Source organism: Myotis daubentonii, chromosome 3 (genome assembly GCF_963259705.1).
Source record: "Myotis daubentonii chromosome 3, mMyoDau2.1, whole genome shotgun sequence".
In the NCBI taxonomy this organism is placed as follows: Eukaryota; Metazoa; Chordata; class Mammalia; order Chiroptera; family Vespertilionidae; genus Myotis; species Myotis daubentonii.
The window spans coordinates 118,268,181-118,286,439 of record NC_081842.1 but is presented as its reverse complement, the minus strand read 5'-3'; the positions used below and the strand labels follow the sequence as shown (position 1 = coordinate 118,286,439).

Below are 18,259 nucleotides of genomic sequence, written 5' to 3'. Positions count from 1 at the left end.
TTCTAATCTCTTCCAGCTACCCTCTCCCCTTCTCTCTGCCAATTTAAGTGAGCACTAAAATGAGGAATTATGGGCACATTACAAAACACTAAGTATTTGTTTGTCTTTGTTTATTTATATTTTTAAAAATATATTTTTATTGATTTCAAAGAGGAAAGGAGAGGCTGCCTCCTGCACACCTCCTACTGGGGGTCGAGCCCGCAACCTGTGCATGTGCCCTTGACTGGAATGGAACCCAGGACACTTCAGTCCCCAGGCCAATGCTCTATCCACTGAGCCCAACCACCTAGTGCTGTTTCTTTGTCTTTAAAAGAGCTATCCCATAATGATGAGAAATAAAGTCCTGACTCATCTGCAGGTGGCACTGGTGCGTCTATGCTCAGACTCCTGCCTCCCCAGGAACTTCTAATATGCTCCTTGATGGTATATATGTTAACATACAAGCTCTTGCTGTTTCCTCTTGCTAAAATACCTTCATTTTGTGGAAAATTTTTCATTCTTCAAGACACAAGAAAAGTAGTTTATACTGTGATGTTTTTCCTAACTTAAAACAGGCAGTTACTTTTAGTACCACCAGCACCGTACCTTGCACACACATCAAACTAATGTAATAACAGCCCCTTATGGCAGTGAGCTTTTTGAAGACATGACCTGTATCTTAATCACCTTTCTATTACTAGTGCCTAGGTAACTGGGCATTCAATAGTTTGTTTATTTAACCATGGAACCATTTATAAATGAAATCATATCAGTCCTTTACTTGGATTAAACAAAAAGTGACAGTTTTGAAAGGGAAGACAAACAGATGGCAGAGGGGCGAGAAAGGGGATATTAGGAAGAGACAGCTGCTTATTATGATTTAAAGACTTATTAACTGGCTTCTATATTTCCCAACCTACTTTAACTCTAAGGAGAATCTGTATAATTGTGACAACATATGCAAAACGGTACTTACCTATTTTTGCTTCTAGTTCTTTTACTAAAGGAGGTTGATTATTTTCTACGGAAGGTGATTTCTCAAAGGAATCCTAGATTTTATAGGAAACAAAAAAACAAAAACAGAATCATTTTATTCTTAATGATGAATGGGCCATCATGTTAAATATAAGAAAATCATTATTAAAGAATCCATACAAAAAGCAATTTCGTGAACAATCTTTTTCTTCCCTTGAGAGACCAGGTAATATTGACCTTAAAAAAGGTAATACGTACATCACACAAGAATGAAATTCAAATTTCTTCATTCTTAGTGCAGTTTTGTTGTTGACTAAATTATACAATTACACAATATCACTTAATCTTATGCAAGATCATAATTCTAAAATGATCCAAAACCAAAAAGTCATCATGAAATGTATTTTTCAAAAATTTCCCATTTGAGTTTAAATGCCCAAAATTTAAATTCTGGCTTTGAAGTGTAAAAAAGTTTATATATTTTCTAGAGCTCACAATTTGAACTAAGAATTTATTTAAATTGATAAAATTCAAATTAAAATACCTTTAATATCAACTCTGCTTTCACATCTTGCAATTCAGATTCTTTTTGTTTTAGTGCTAGCCTTAGGTTTTCAAGTTCCTTTATAAAAGATTTTTCTTTTTCGTTATGGATTTCAAAGTTGCTACACAATTTTTGAGACATTTCTTCAACTTGAATTGAAAGATTCGAATTTTCAAGCCTTGTTCTTTCATTAGCATTTTTCATTTCTAGAAGATCAGACTGCAGGGCCTCTTTTTCTGACCTAGTTTCTTCTAACTCTTTCTTTAAGAGAACTTTCTCTTGTTCATAGTCTCGAAGTAAAGACCTAAGTTCCTCATATTGAACTATATTCTCCTCCTCAAGGCACTTAATATTTTTTTCTAACTCTAATACCTTTTTATCATATTGAAAGAGCAAGTTATGTTTTTCCTCATTTGTTTTAGCTAAGGATTCACCTACAGCTTGTAGAACATTTGTAACATCTTGCTCTTCATTTTCTTCTACTTCCAGCTCCATTTGTTTAAAAAAACCATACAACTGAGTTTTGACAAATAACTTCTGGGCTTGCTCATTTTCAAACAGTTTATTTAAATTATCTCGCTCTTGAACTGTTACCTGAAGTTTCTTTTCTAATTCAGAAATGTGTTCCTTAAGAATAAAATATTCTTCCTTTTGAGACAAGAAAGCTTCCACATCTCTATTCAAATTATTCTTTTCTGAAAGTAGCTTACTATTTTCCTCATAAAGAGACTTCACTTCAGATGACAGTGCTTCCTGGTTTTCAGAGAGAGTTTTCAATTGAATCATAAGCTTTTCTAGTTCTTGGCTACTCTGGTCTTTTTCTTTTAAAGTTTCTTCGAGTTCTCCTGTCAATTCATTTACCTTTTGTTCTAGTTCACTGTTGTACTGGGTAGTTTGCTGCACTTTTTCCCTAAGTTCTAGAATTAATCTTTCTTCCCTTTCACATTTTATATGGAGATTACCCATCTCTTCATGAGAACTTTTAATTTTACTTATGAAATTATCTTTCTCTTCGGTAAGAGAACTTATCTTTGCTTCAAATTCTTGTAACATGGAATCTCTCTGACTGAGACTAACTAAATATGCATCATTCTTTTCTTGAAGATTTTTTATGGCCTTTTCAAGTTCTGGTACAAGTTCTTTTTGTGACAATAACTTTTCATTTTCTATTTGGAGATGATTCACAGTTTCAAGAAGAGCATCTTTTTCATTGAATGCAGTTCTGAGCTTCTGCTGAAGGTCATTAACATCAGATGCTTGTTGTTGCTTCATTGATTCAAATTCTTGACTTATTTTTCCAGCAGATTCCCCTAGTTCTGCTTGTAAAATTTCCATAATCTCTCGCAAACTTTCATAATTTAATACTGCTTCTTGCTTTTCTTGCTGTAGGTTTTCACACTGCTCCTTAAGACACTGTATTTCAAACATTAATGTTAATTTTTCTTTTTCTGAATCTGACAAAAATGTCTCATGTAGTTCTGATATTTCTTTTTGCTGTTGCTCCTGAAGACTCTGTATTTCTTTGTTATGCTGTTCTGTAATATGACAAAGTTGTTTATTTGAATCTTCTAGTTCAGATTTTAATTTTTCGATTACACAGCCCTGTTCTTCTTTAACTAGCAATAATTCGTTAATTTTAAATTCTAAATCTTCCCGCTCGTGAAAAAATTCATCCTTTATATGTTGGGCATCAATTTCAAGTTTTAATTTAAGATTATTCATATAAATTACCTCATCTTTTAAGATATTATGTTGAGACTCTAGTTCTTTTAAAGTATCTTCTAAGTGTTTGACTTTTTCATTTACTATTTGTTCGACAAAAGTATCTTGTAAGAGCAAAGAAGACATCTGATTTTCTTGGTTTGCATTTGAGGCTTTCCCTAAGTTTTCTAATTCATATTTTTCCTGAATGTGCTTCTCACTTGTCTCACATTGTTTGACTAAGTTCTCTTTTAGCTGGTTAAAATTATTGGCTTCTGCTTCTTGTTCTTTAGCAGATGATGGATTTTGGCACATCAATTCTTTCACTTCTTCTTGATGTGTAGCTTTCAACTGCATAAGTTTTTCTTGCAAACTATCAATATCTTTTTGGTAATGTTGAGAATTAGCCTCAATGACTTTTTGAAGATGAGTAATTTCTTGCTCCTTTTCATTTGTAGCAGCTTCTAATTGATTTTTCAGATATAAAATTTGCTCCTCAGAGGCTGCCCTAATTTTCTGAATCTCTTCTTGCAGGTTTTTAACATTATCTTCAGAGTCACGCTGAAATTTAAGTTGTTCTGAAAACTCGAATTGTTTTTTTTTTTCTTCTTCCAATTCCTTCAGCAATCTAGCTTTATCTTCACTGTGTTTACAATGTACTGCCATTAATTCATTTTTCAAATTTTCCACTTGCTTCATACAGTTCCTTTGTGACTGTTCAAACTCCTTGTGGATATCTTCCATCTTATTTTCAGAATCCTATTATAAAAATAAGTACATAAAAATTATTTTATTAGCCCTGGGCAGATAGCTCAGTTGGCTAGAGTGTCATCCCAATATGCCAAATGTGAGTTTAATCACTGGTCAGGGCACATAAAAGCAGCAACCAATGAATACATAAATAAGTGGAACCACAAATCAATGTTTTTCTCTCTCTCTCTTAAAAAAAAAAAAATCAAGACATAAAAATTAAAAATAATTATTTAATTAAGACAAAAGAAACCCCTGTCCTCAAGAAAAGTATTAGTCACAGGCTAAGTAGAGAAAACAGGAAATGAACAGGAAAGTACTTAGAAAAATAGGACACTGATATTCCAAGAATTCTACTTAGGGTCTGACTACCTTAAGTATGACAATATATATCAACAGTACTAATGCCATTCAGAGTAATAACTAGGAAATTTATGAATTTAATTTTCTTTTAAAAGGACAAACTATGTAACTTGTATTACATCACAAGGCTTTAACAACTATCTCTTGAGAAGATTAATAAAAGACTTTTTGGAAAAATTTGCCCAGACCCACGAGGTAACTGCATATCCTAGAACTGAACAGATAATAGTATTTGGAATATGTGTGAGGTTCGACCTACATAAATACATTTTCATAAAATACATACTTTTTTTTTTTTTTTACCCCATTTTTATTAAAGAATGACATTAACCCTAGCTGATTTGGTTCAGTGGATAGAGCATCAGCCTGCAGACTGAAGGGTCCTAGGTTTGATTCTGGTCAAGGGCACATGCCCGGGTTGCGGGCTCAATCCCCAGTATGGGGCGTGCAGGAGGCAGACAATCAATGATTCTCTCTCATCACTGATGTTTCTCTCTCTCTCCCTCTCCCTTCTTCTCTGAAATCAAAACGGAAAAAAAAAAAAAAAAAAGAATGCAACAAAGAAATGTTAGCTCTATCTCTTGTAGTTGAGTAATTTCAGTTATTTTTCTTTTTAAATATCAATTTATTTTCTTGTTTGTAAACTGTTAAAGTCAGATCAGATGCTTTTTAAGATCTTAAGTCTAAAAATTCCTTACCACACTATATAAGTTAATAAAAAAATTAAAATATTGCCTTACCTCAACCTGTTGCTTCATTTTAATATTTTCCTTCTTCAGAGAAAAACACTGTTGCTCAGTCTCTGCTTTTTCCAGAAGAACAGCATCCAGATGTTCAGACAATGCCTGTTTGAAACAGGATTCGTTTGCCCGAGGTTAAATATAATGGGTTGATCCATGCATAAGTTATCTCCTCATCTTTTCCAAACCACACTAAAATAAGAATCCAAGATTTTAAAAGGAACATACATAAGAAAAAAGAGAAAAGAAGAAAGGACATGAGGATATGTGAAATTTCAACATATTTTTGGAAAACTGAAAGTGGAAGAGGAGGAACTGAATTAGAGAGAGGAAGAAAGCTATAACCTAAGGGCCTTCGCAGAGAAACAATTATGAGAAACTAGAAATACTCTAGAGAATTAAATGCTCAGGAACTGGAGGCAACAGATATTGTTGAAGGTACAATGTATACTGCGTTCAAAAATTGGGGATTGGGTGATAGTATGAATAGGGAGTGGTTAGAATATTAGGCAAGAAATTTACCCATGTCCTGTCTCCCTCAGAGACAGGGTTATTTTATTTTTAAAGATATATTTCTTTTCTTTCTTTCTTTTAAAAAGTGATTTCAGAGAGGAAGGGAGAGGGAGGGAGAGATAGAAACATCAATGATGAGAGAGAATTAAGATTTGCTTTGACAAGGGGCAAAATCTGGTTAGGAAATGCAGATGCGTGAAATCCTAGAGAAGCCACTAGGGCAGTGGTTCTCAACCTTCTGGCCCTTTAAATACAGTTCCTCATGTTGTGACCCAACCATAAAATTATTTTTGTTGCTACTTCATAACTGTAATGTTGCTACTGTTATGAATCGTAATGTAAATATCTGATATGCAGGATGGTCTTAGGCAACCCCTGTGAAAGGGTCGTTCGACCTCCAAATGGGTCGCGACCCACAGGTTGAGAACCACTGCACTAGGGGAAGATAAGACCTGCCCCTAGGCGATCAGCCGTCTCCCACACACCCTGCACTGGAGACCGAGCCTGCAATCCAGGCATGTGCCCCTGACCGAAATCGAACCCGCGACCCTTCAGTCTGCAGGCCGACACTCCATCCACTGAACCAAACTGGCTAGGGCAGAGACAGGGTTATTCTCTACAGAAATTAAATAGGTGTGGAAATTGATAAAATCAAAAACAGTTCAACAATTAGAGTCAGTTAACAAAGCAGACAACCTTTAGTAAGACTGATCAAAAGAAGTCTGAAGCAACAAACAATATAATGAAAAAAGGGGGAGAAATATCTACATATAAATCAGAGATTAAACAGAGTATGTAATATGAACAATTATTTGGCAATAAATTGAAAACTGGAATGAAATGAATAGAAATTCCTAGAAAAATGTAGCTTTATTAACTCAAGGCAAATAATTAAAAGTTTAATTAACACCACTCTATCTACTTAAAAATCAAACCAGCTATTTAAAATTGTCCACCAAAGAAAACAGGAGAAATAGATAGCTTAACTGGTGAGTTCTATCAAATTTTAAAAGAACAGATTATACCAATTACATATGAACTTGTTCAGACAAAATGAAAAACAAGAAGAATTCCCAAGTTATTCTATAAAACTGTCATAACTTGATACTGATATCCAAGGACGTCACAGGAAAAGCACAGACCCATTTCACCACAAATATAAAGTTAATCCTTAATGTTAAAATCATAAGTACACTTCATCATCCATCATCCTTGAATTGCCTACCTCTGGACTTATATCCTATATAATAAAGAGGCGATATGCAAATTGACCCTCACACCGTCACAAGATGACTGTGCCCACAGCGGAGGCGGGGTTCCCATAATGAGCAATCAGCAGGGACCTGAGGCTGCGTGGCGCCAGGGCAAGGGACCTGAGGCTGCACCCCCCGCCTGGTGGGGCTTGACGGGGGACCTCAGGCTGCGCCATCCGCCCTGAGCCAGGGGGATCTGAGGCCGCGCCCCCCCCACCAGGCCGGGGACCTGAGGCTGCGTCCCTCACCCAGCAGGGCTTGACGAGGGCCCTGAGGCTGCATCCCCCGCCTGGCGGGGCTTGATGGGGGACCTGAGGCTGCGCTCCCTGCCCGGCAGGCCTTGATGAGAGTGAGGCTGGCCGAGTCTGGATTTCGCCCAATGGGGGTGGGGCCGGTCGGGTCTGGGTATCGCACAATTTCGAGGTGCACGCGGGGGAGACTAGACTCTGGGTCCCGCAGCGTACCCCAGACTCTGACAGGAGGAAGATTTTCATATACATTTTACTAATTTTCTTTCAGTTCTGACACTTCTATTATAGAGAAAGGGCAAATAGCAATATTAAAATATTTCCTCTAATTAATTCCCTTTTAATGTGCATGAATTTCATGCACCGGGCTACTACTGAAATAATAAAGAAAAACTGTTATTTAAAAAAACACAGATGTAGAAAGTTTAGACTTCTATGTCATGTTATAGCTATTATTCAAACACTAGAGGCTCAGTGCACGAAATTCATGAACGGGGGGAGGGGGAGTTCCCTCAGTCCAGCCTGCAACAATGCCAGTGTCCCTCATCCCGGCCTCTGGCCCAAGGACCTTTCCCTCCCCTCCCTCCACGCGGCTGGGGCACGGACGCTGGGCTTGTGTTGCCGGGGCGAAGCTGCCAGTGTCCCACCCCGGCCACAATGGGCGCTGCTGTCTTTGTCACGGAGTGACAGCTAATTTACATATTACTCTTTTATTAGATAGGATGAGAGCAGAATAAATCCATTTGAATACATAAGATGACAAAAATTTTCCTCCCATGCATCCATTCTTAGGAAGCTATAGAAGGACATGCTATACCAAATGAGAGGGTTAACCAAGAAGGTGAAGACATGTGACCTAGAAACAGAAGGGCCAACATAGGAAAGCAGTGTAGAAATTCACAGAATCATGGCAAGAGGCCAAGTCCAGGAAAGCTGTGCAGCAATACTAGAGAACCACCAGATCAAATTAGTGCAGGAGAGTACTAATTTGACCATTTGGAAAACAGAAGTCATTGTAAAAGAGAGCTAAATTTTTGCCAAACCTTTACATTCTGGGACTTATGTGGTTAGGATAACATGGGTTAATTATTAAACTAATAACCTGCCCTAACCAGTTTGGCTCAATGGATAGAGCATCGGCCTGCAGACTCAAGGGTCCCAGGTTCGATTCCAGTCAAGGGCATGTACCTAGGTTGCGGGCACATCCCCAGTAGGGAGTGTGCAGGAGGCACCTGATCAATGTTTCTCTCTCATCGATGTTTCTAACTCTCTATCCCTCTCCCTTCCTCTCTCTAAAAAATCAATAAAATATAAAAACAAAACAAAACAAAAAATAACCTAAAAGGTAATGTTGGGCCCTAACTAGTTTGGCTCAGTGGATAGAGTGTCAGCCTGTGGACTGAAGGGTCCCAGGTTCGATTCCAGTCAAGGGCATGTATCTTGGTTGCGGGCACATCTCCAGTAGGGGGTGTGCAGAGGCAGCTGATCGATGTTTCTCTCTCATCAATGTTTCTAACTCTCTATCCCTCTCTCTTCCTTTCTGTAAAAAATCGATAAAATATATTTAACAACAACAAAAATGTCTCCTGCAAAAAAATAAAATAAAATAAAATAAAACAAAATAAAATAAAATAAAATAAAATAAAATAAAAGGCAATGTTGGCTAACTTAGAGAAATTTTCTAATCTCATCTCTAGGAACAGTTTTGACAGAATAGGAGAATACATTGATTGGTGATAAGGAACAAATAAGGGGCAGATATTTAGGTATTCTAAAATGCAATTTTATAAAAAGTATTTTAAGAGCTAAGAGTTAAATGATACAAATTTGAAGAGAATCTTTGTGGTTTTTTTTTCAAATCCAAAAGCCTCCTTCTGGTGTGCATACATAAATGTGCATAAAACATTCCCACAAATACATAGTAATAATGATAATGACCCCTAGCCAGTTTGGCTCAGTGGATAGAGCGTTGGCCTGTGTACTGAAGGGTCCCAGGTTTGATTCCAGTCAAGGGCATATGCCTGGGTTGCGGGCTCAATCCCCAGTAGGGTATATGCAAGAGGTAGCCAATTAATGATTCTCTGTTATTGTGATGTTTCTATCTCTCTCTTTCCCTCTCCCTTCCTCTCTGAAATCAATAAAAATATTTTAAAAAATAAAGTAATAATGATAATGAATAATTATCAAGTACTTATGTGACAGATCCAGTTCTAAGTGATGTACATTTATTTACTCATAATACTCTAAACAACCCTATAAAAAATAGGTATTATTATCTCTAGTCTACAGCTGAAGGAACTGAGTCACCGAGAATGAAGAAACTTAGCCATGGTCACACAGCTGGTAAGTGGCAGAGCAGGCAGGGATCTGAAGATCTGACAGGCAGTCTGACTCCAGACTGTACTCTTAAATACCATGTAGTTGTACGTTGGCCAGAACTGATTAAGAAAATAACATAATGACCAGATAAACAAAGAAAACTACTATGAATTCAGTAATATTTAAATAAATCAGTTCACTATAAATCCAAGTGGTATTTGTGCATGCCATTCACTATATACTATTTTAGCTAAATAAAGAACAAAAGTATATTGCATGAGATGCATAGGGATTTAAGACCTCCTGTAGTAACTTTCTGGAAGTCATTCTTTCTTTCTTTTTTTTTGAAGTGAACATATCATGATTTTATTGTCATATAATCAAACAAAATATGAAGCTTAGAACTGGATCACTTGACCCCTTCTTTTATCTCCTCCCAATTCAAAATGCTTGCATCTCTTAATAGCCAGCATTCTCTTAGATCTGCAGTTGGGCTCAACTCATTCAAGCCTCAGCACAATCTTCTTTGTAGTTTTAGCCTTTTTTCGGAAAATCGGCTTAGTCTGCCCACCATAGCCACTTTGCTTCCTGTCATAACGCCGCTTTCCCTGTGCATACAGAGAATCTCTGCCCTTCTTGTACTGTGTTAACTCTATGGGGTTGATGCTTGCCATACTTCTTACAGAAAGTTCGGTGGTTTTAGGAACGTTCACCATTTCTGCGAGAGCTATCAGCAGGAAAAGCTCTGGGAGTCTTTCAATTGCTCACTGCTCACAAGTTTAGAGCCATCTAATAAGAGTGTAAGATAACATATAATAAAAGAATAGATCGCAAAACTCAAATTATAAATATGGAAAAGCAAGGAAAAAATAATTGCAGAGTTTTGAGAAGCGAAACTTTCAAAAGGTTAGGCCAAGTGGGGGAAGGAAAAAGTATTTAGTTATTCGGGTTAATGGCAGGTGATAAGCAACTCAGGTTCTTAAGCAGAATAACAAGGTAAAAATAACATTCTGTGATCTGGCAATTGGATATAGCAGTAAGAAGAGAAAGAGCCTAGTTAGGGGTTATTAAAATTAAGTCACATATGACATGAAGCGCTTCACACAGAGCCATGGACATGGGGAGAAGGAGGGTGAACTACTGCATTATCTTGAAGGGAAAAAAAAATACTTCTCTGGTGACTGACACACACACAGTTAGAGACAGGAGAGCTGAGGAGTCTCTAATGTTAAAGGCCTCGAAAACGGTGCTGTCCCTGGTTGTCCAGAGAAGAGGATAGTCATGTTGAAGAGCAGACTCGAGAAATGAGCAAAAATTTTTCCCCCAATAGCTAGAAATTCACCTGTGAGATATGGGTCAGTAGTCAAGTCCAGGGATACCTATCTACTGTAGGTTAAATGTATATATAAATGATCAGCCCCCAAATCGTCATCAACATCCTGGGCTTTCTGAGTGGGAGAGGGAAGAACAGGGCTGAGACTGAGGCAACAACCATAGTTACAGTGTGTTTGATGAAAAGAAGAGGGAATAATACTTATTTCAGAACGGAAGGAGCCAGAGCTCATTTAACCCTCTCTTTTTACAGCCATCCAGAGTGATTACAAACTTATCTAAGGGCAGAGAGGAAGTGGAGAAACAGAGGCAGAAAGCTGGAGAGTGCTCCAGGAGGCTGACGGCCCTCACGGAAATCTGATAGGTCATTAGACATTTCCTCTAAGTAAATAAATCAAAATGAAAGCAATATTCACAACTGTTTCATCACCTTAATAACTTCATCAGTTCCTCCAGCAACAGGTTTTGATTTGAGTTCTTCAATTTCTTTCTCTAATTCTAAACAATTATTTAAAAAAAAAAAAGAAAAAGATTCCAGTTCAGAAATAAAAAATAACTGGCTAAAGGAATAAGTACATTCTTTAAAAAAAAAAAAATCACTATAAATAAGAATACATTTTAGAAGCAGCAAATAATTTAAGAAAATATTAACCCATTATTACCTGTTATTTTCCTTTTTATTATGAAAAACTCCAAATATATAAAAGTAAAGAGAATAGACTGATTATTCGTCATGTTCCCACCACCTTGATTTAACAATTATTACATAGCCAATCTTGTTTCATTCTGACCTGCATTCACTTTCTCCTTTCTATCAAATTTTTGAAACAAATCCCAGACATTATTATTTCAGCTGTAAACAACTTCTTACTGTAGAATCTTAAAGCAACAACTAACCTCATATTAAACATACATGTTAATCTATTTCATCAACTCATGTCTAGGTCTGGGGCCTAGAATACCTTTCCAAATAAATTACTCTCTCTATCACAAATTGATCCAACCTCCCAAAACACAATTTGACCTTTCCTAACAGAAAATAAATCTTGGCTTTTAGGCTGGGCAGTTAACATTTGTTAAGTCACTGAAAATTTAAGCACTAACCCACACATACTAAAAAGGATACTAATTTATTCATCCTTTCGGAATATAAAGAAAGGCAAACTAAATAAGGACTCAATCAACTTCAGCAAATAAATATAATTCAAAATTCCAGAAGTGGAAATCTTTTATTACTTTACTTAGGCCTTGTTTTACTTCTTTGGCTCACAACCTTGTGTCTCTAACATTTCAACTGACTACTCTAGAAAACATGCTTGACTCAGAAGAATATACAATCTAAATTAAGTTAAAAAAAAAAGGTGCTTAATTCAACAAATTGTTTTAAATATCTTCCTTTATTTTAATAATTCAAAGGAACTGCAGTTTAGAGATGTGAGGTTAAAAAAATAATCAGAGGCAAATAGAATGTTAAATAACAGATTCCATTACACTGTCTAAGATTTTACTGGATTCACTAGTAAACAAAACAAATGTACTATTAAAAAACTAATTTTTAACTATGATTAAATAATATTGTGATTATGATAAACAGTTTCAACTCAATACCTGTGCATCTTGAATTAGCTTTCTGTATTAGCATCATTTGTTTCTTGGCAAACTTGATAAGATCTTCCTTGGGCAATGTTTCCAGCTGAAAGATGTAGTGACATTACCAATTTGTTATAACTCATGTTTCTGCTATACTGCAAAAGAACATCACATCTCCCCAAAAATGAAAATCCTACTGTATGTCAACCAAACACTACATTTTTAAAAATGAGCAAATGCAACTTCAATTATTAGTTAAGCAACTACTAGGAAATGTAAAAATAGCTCAGGTCTTACAGATATTGCTGAAAGAGATGAAGACACTTTCTCGGTTTTGATTTCTTTAATTGTAAATTAGGGGACTGAGACTAATCCTACTTAAAGTTCTTTAGAGCTGTAAAAGTGTTTCATTCTATCCAAGACAAGTCTTTGGCTACATGAAAACATGTAAGCATAATTCTTATAGCAATAAGATGAATCATGTTGCATTACGGCTTCAACTAAAACTCAGGGAAAATAACTTGTGGGCTCATCTGTAAAACTGGGGAACAATGGTAGTTATCTCATGGTTACCATGAAGCTGAAATGAAGGAGTGTTTAGAGTGCCTGAAACTTAGCATGCAAGTGATAAACCGCTACCCTTGAGAATCATTGAAGGGTAAACGGCTGTACAGGGCCATGAAAATTACACAATTGAACTCTCTTCCCATCATAGGAGAAGCCTACAGAACAGAGTCCTTGACTCTTATCTACCCATGTCTGCTCTTCCCACTACACTATATGAATCGTCATAAATTAGGCTGCTTTGTTTATATCTGAAAAATTGCAGAATTCTCAGCTGTGCTAACCAGGCGCAAGAAGTCAACAAAAAATCAACTCTTTTCATACCAGTAAACTTAAAAAGGGAACAGGTGGGTGACTGTGTAAATTAAAATGGAAAGCCCTTGGAGAAAGGCTATTTCTTTTGAACCCGCCCCCCGCCCTCAATGCCACAGTTTTCCAATTCATCAGCCTTCTACTCTCCAGGGAGCCTGCTAGTCAAGTATTCTCTTCACCTTCGATTTCCCGGCTCCAGGCGTGGCTGGTGAAGCCACTCCATGTTGGACAGGATCCTGCAAAACAATCAAACCCAGGTGGTCAGAACTGTTTTCCTAATCTGGAACAGAACGCGGAACCTTGAGGGGTAAAAACCCTTCCGTGGGATCAGGTGGAGGAAGCCTTTACCGTGAGAAAGACCTGGGGAAGGAGGGGTCTGTCGCTGGGGCTGATCTTAGCAATCGTGTAGGAGCGGCTCTAATGGGCCTGGGACAGCGAGGGGCGGATTCCGGGACGGTGGGAGAGACTGCGGGGAGCTGCTGAGCCCTCATCCCGGGCCTACCCCGCGTCCAACCCGGGGCCGCAAGGCTCGGCGAGAAGGCGGTGGGCCGCAACCCAAGTGCGCCGCTCAGGGCTCGGGCCGCGTTACCTCCATGGCGGCTCGCCCGCCGCGGCCCCTGCAACCACGCAGTCCCCAGCCTGCAGCTCCGGTGCCGACTGGAACTTGCGTCTGCGCCGGCCTCTGACGTGGCCCGATGGCAGGTCAAAGGTGGCGCGCCTCCAGCTGCCCCACCCCACGCGTCTCCATGGCTGCGCCCCGGGCGCTTCCGCTTCCGCTCCTGCGGCGGCTAGCTCCTCCCGATGCCAGCCCGGCGCCCCGGGGGCACCTCCCGGGGCTGCAAACCTAGGGAGGAGCCCCTGAGAGCCCAGTCACAGGGGTGAAGCTGGGGGCCGATCTACATGGCCAGTGAGTCAGTAAATTCCCTATATTTACTAGTAGTGAGCTAATTAGCATAGGGATTTACTGTTACTTGTGTGAAGGAAAAGGGGCCACATGCTAGTCTGATTAACTCAAGGAAAAGCCTGCGAGGCAGCCTTGCAAACTCAGACCTAAAGTAACCACAAAGGATGGTCTGAAATTAAAACCTTTTGTTAAAAGCAGTTTATAGTGGGTAGTCATGTCCTTGGCCAGTGTCTTCCCTGACAAAGATCAACTTCGATCTTTACTGAGGCTATTGGCTTTTTGCATCTGAGATAACAAACCTGTGGGATGTCAGGGTAACTTGTAACTTCCCTTTTCCCAGACCCCTCAGGGCACAACAAATGGTGCCAGGGCACAGACCACAAATTCCCTCATTGTTATTGTTATCTGTTAATTGTTGCCTTTTCCCACCTATGTAAAAGAAGCATGTATTTATCATTTTACTTTTTTAAAAAAATACATTTTTATTGATTTCAGAAGGGAAGGGAAAGGGAGAGATAGAAACACCAATGATGAGAGAGAATCACTGATAGGCTCCCTCCTGCACACCCCCTATTTTGCAGAGCCCGAAACCAGGGCATATATCCTGATTGGAATCAAAGCACAACCTCCTGGTACATAAGTTGACACTCAAGCACTGAGCCACACTGGGCTTTTGCCCACTTTTAAATAGGATTTTTTGCCTTATTGGTGTTGAGTTTTATAAGTTGTTTATATATATACTAGAGGCCCGGTGCACAAAAATTTGTGCACTCAGGGCGGGGAAGGGGGGTCCCTCAGCCTGGCCTGTGCCCTCTCGCAGTCTGGGACCCCTCGGGAGATAATGCCCTGCTGGCTTAGGCCTGCTCCCGGGTAGCAGAGGGCAGGCCCAATCCCTAGGTGCAGCCCCTGGTCGGGCTCAGAGCAGGGCCCATCAGGGGGGTTGGGGCTTCGTACCCTGTCACGCACAGAGCAGGGCCGATCAGGGGGTTGGGGAGCTCCCCCCTGTCACGCACAGAGCAGGGCCGATCAGGGGGTTGGGGAGCTCCCCCTTGTCATGCACAGAGCAGGGCCCATCAGGGGGTTGAGGAGCTCCCCCCTGTCACTCACAGAGTAGGGCCGATAGGGGAGTTGGGGCACCGCCCCCTGTCACACACAGAGCAGGACTGATCAGGGGGTTGGGGCGCTGCCCTCTATCACCCAAGAGCAGGGCCGATCAGGGGGTTGGGGCACCGCCACTGTCACACTCAGGGCAGGGCCAATGGGGAGGTTATGGCTCTACCCCATCACATACAGAGCAGGGCCCCTTTGGGGGTGGTGGGGGGTGGGGCGCCGCCCTCTATCACCCACAGAGCAGGGCCGATCAGGGGGTTGGGGCGCTGCCACTCTCACACTCAGGGCAGGGCCGATGGGGAGGTTATGGCTCTACCCTGTCACACACAGAGCAGGGCCCATGGGGGGGGGTGAGGGGGTTGGGACGCCGCATCCTGTCACACACAGAGCCGCAGGGTGATCAGGGGATTGGGGAGCTCCCCAGTATCAGGCACAGAGCAGGGCGGATAGGGAGGTTGTGGCCCCGCCCCCTGTCACACACAGAGCTGCAGGGCGATCAGGGGGTTTGGGCGCTGCCTCCTGTCACGCTGATCCCGGTGCCGGGAGGCATATTACCCTTTTACTCTATAGGATAGAGGCCTGGTGCATGGGTGGGGCCGGCTGGTTTGCCCTGAAGGGTGTCCTGGATCAGGGTGGGGGTCCCCACTGGGGTGCCTGGCCAGCCTGGGTGAGGGGATGATGGCTGTTTGCAGCTAGTCACACACCCTTCAGGGTGGGGGTCCCCACTGGGGTGCCTGTCCAGTCTGGGTGAGGGCCTGAGGGCTGTTTTCAGGCTGGCAGGTGACTGAAGCTCCCAACCTGTCCTTTGTTTCTTTTTTTTTTTTTTATTCTGGGCCAGCTTTAGCTCTGGCTCCAGCTCTGAGGCCTTTGCTGCTGAAATCAGGTGTCTAGTTTGTTTGGGTTCTATAATCGAAACAATGTATAACTCCAGTTCTGAGATCCTGGCTAGCTGAAAGCAGGTTTCTGGGGTTTTGTTTAGCTTCTATATTTGTTACAATATTTCAAACTGCAGGCTCAGAGGCCGGCAAGGCAGGCGGGGAACGTTGGTTTCCTCTGTCACTGAAGCAAGCAAGCCTCATGTTAGTTTCAAGCTGCCTGGCTGCCTGCCGCCATCTTGGCTGGCGGTTAATTTGCATATCGCCCTGATTAGCCAATGGGGAGGGTAGTGGTCGTACGCTAATTACCATGTTTCTCTTTTATTAGATAGGATTGGAGATGAACCCCTGGTCTGATGAATCATTGGCAAATATATTCTCCCATACAGGAGGTTCCCTTTTAATCTTATAGATGGTTTCTTTTGTTGTGCAGAAGCTTTATAGTCTGATGTAGTTCCATTTGTTTATTTTTTCCTGTGTTTCCTTTTTCCTAGGAGACATATTTTGTGAGAGATATCTGAGATGTTACTGCTGTGGACGAAAGGGGCCACATGCTGACCTGACAAGCTCAGGGGAGGCCTGCATGGCAGTCTTGAAAACTCAGAGACCTAAAGTAACCACAAAGGATGGTCTGAAATTAAACTTTAACTAAAGCAGTTATGGTGGCCAGTTACGTCCTAGGCCAGTATCTTCATTGACAAGGTCAACCTTTACCTTAACTGAGCCTATCTGTCTTTTTGCATCCTTCATTATCATGTTAATTGATCCTGCACCCACCTAAGTATGTGTCCATCATTTTACTTTTTATCCAATCCCAGGGGTTTCCCTGCTTTGCTTTATCCCTCCTCCTTAATCTATCACCAATGAATTTCATGTAACCCACCTATGTCCCTCCTTTGATTGCAATGTATAAATACAATGTAACCACCATTCTTGGGAGCATTATCTCAATTCGTTGAGGTTCTGCCTCCCGGCATATGTCGACAGTTTGGCTCAAATAAACTCACAAAAATTCTTTACAGGTTTCAATGGTTTTTTTACGTTAACACTGCCTATATTTTCTTCTAAGATTTTAAGTTTTCACAACTTATATTTAAGTCTTTTACCCATTTTGAGTTTATTCTTGTGTAAGATGTAAGTTGGTAGTTTAGTTGCATTTTTTTGCATGTTGCTGTCCAATTTTCCCAAAACCATTTACTAAAGAGACTGTTTTTACTTCACTGTATGCTCTTGTCTCCTTTGTCAAATATTAATTGACCATAAAGGCTTGGGTTGATTTCTGGGCTTTCCATTCTGTGTTAGGTCGGAGAGACCCCAGGATTGGATACATGGAGACGTGTGATGAGATAATGGACTTCCCCTGGAATTTCTCACAGATCAACATGCCAGACACAGATACCGGCTTCTTCTCCCTGAATCCACATACCCCCACACAGACACTGACTTCTTCCTGAATACCTTGCTGACCCCCTGAAACTGAAACTTCCTCAGCTGAATACCTCAGCTCATATCCCCGCCCCTCACCCAACCGCAGTATAAAAAAAGCGCGCCCCTCCCTGTTGGCATGAATCCATGTGCCCTGTTTTGGGGGTACGTGGGTCTCCCGGGGACGCAGAAATAAAACTTTTCCTTTTTTTTTCTTTTTCTGATTCACTGGACTGTCTTATTTCCTATGCTGCCTCCTGAGCCACCTAACCTAACATTCTGTTTCATTGATTTATATGCGTGTTCTTGTGCCAATACCAGGCTGTTTTGATAACAGTGGATTTGTAGTATTATTGATATACTAGTAGCCCAGTGCACAAAAAATTGTGCACTCGGGGGTGAGGGTGAGGGGTGAGGCCAGACCCCTCAGCCCGACCTGCACCCTCTGTCATGTTCCTGGACCCTGGCCACTACTGGCCTAGGCACAGGCCTACAGGCTTGGGGTGGCCTGGCTCCCGAGGCCCCATTTTATCAAGAGAACAAAGTCGGCATTAGTTACAGCCCTCACCGAACCCAGTACAGTGCATCTGTGCATACAACTGCCTCGTTCATGTGCCTGCTTCGTCCTACTGAGTTACTAACATCTTGAGGACATAGATCTGTCTTATCCTGCTTCACCTTCAGTGCCTGGTCTGGTGCCAGGGACCTGAGAGGGTTTGCTGAGTGAGTGAATAATGTGTGAGTTAATGAGCGAATGAATGA

The 18,259-nt window shown here is 40.7% G+C and overlaps 1 protein-coding gene across 3 annotated transcripts in view; it reads right to left on the bottom strand.

The window, feature by feature from the left end:
• GCC2 (GRIP and coiled-coil domain containing 2) overlaps positions 1 to 13,929 on the bottom strand; it is a 78,447-nt gene extending 64,518 nt beyond the window's left edge. Inside the window, exons 1-7 of one of the 3 annotated variants that reach the window (XR_009451898.1) lie at positions 13,773 to 13,929; positions 13,363 to 13,419; positions 12,326 to 12,410; positions 11,148 to 11,215; positions 5,053 to 5,157; positions 1,499 to 3,958; positions 956 to 1,028 (exon numbers count right to left, since the gene is read on the bottom strand). Coding sequence is in view for 2 of the 3 variants with exons in the window: in XM_059688338.1 (XP_059544321.1) it covers positions 956 to 1,028; positions 1,499 to 3,958; positions 5,053 to 5,157; positions 11,148 to 11,215; positions 12,326 to 12,410; positions 13,363 to 13,419; positions 13,773 to 13,778 (2,854 nt within the window). In the remaining variant the exon portion in view is untranslated. The remainder of the gene's footprint in view (positions 1 to 955; positions 1,029 to 1,498; positions 3,959 to 5,052; positions 5,158 to 11,147; positions 11,216 to 12,325; positions 12,411 to 13,362; positions 13,420 to 13,772) is intronic. The other 2 variants (XM_059688338.1, XM_059688340.1) reach the window with 2 other exon arrangements.
• Positions 13,930 to 18,259: the final 4,330 nt, after the last annotated feature.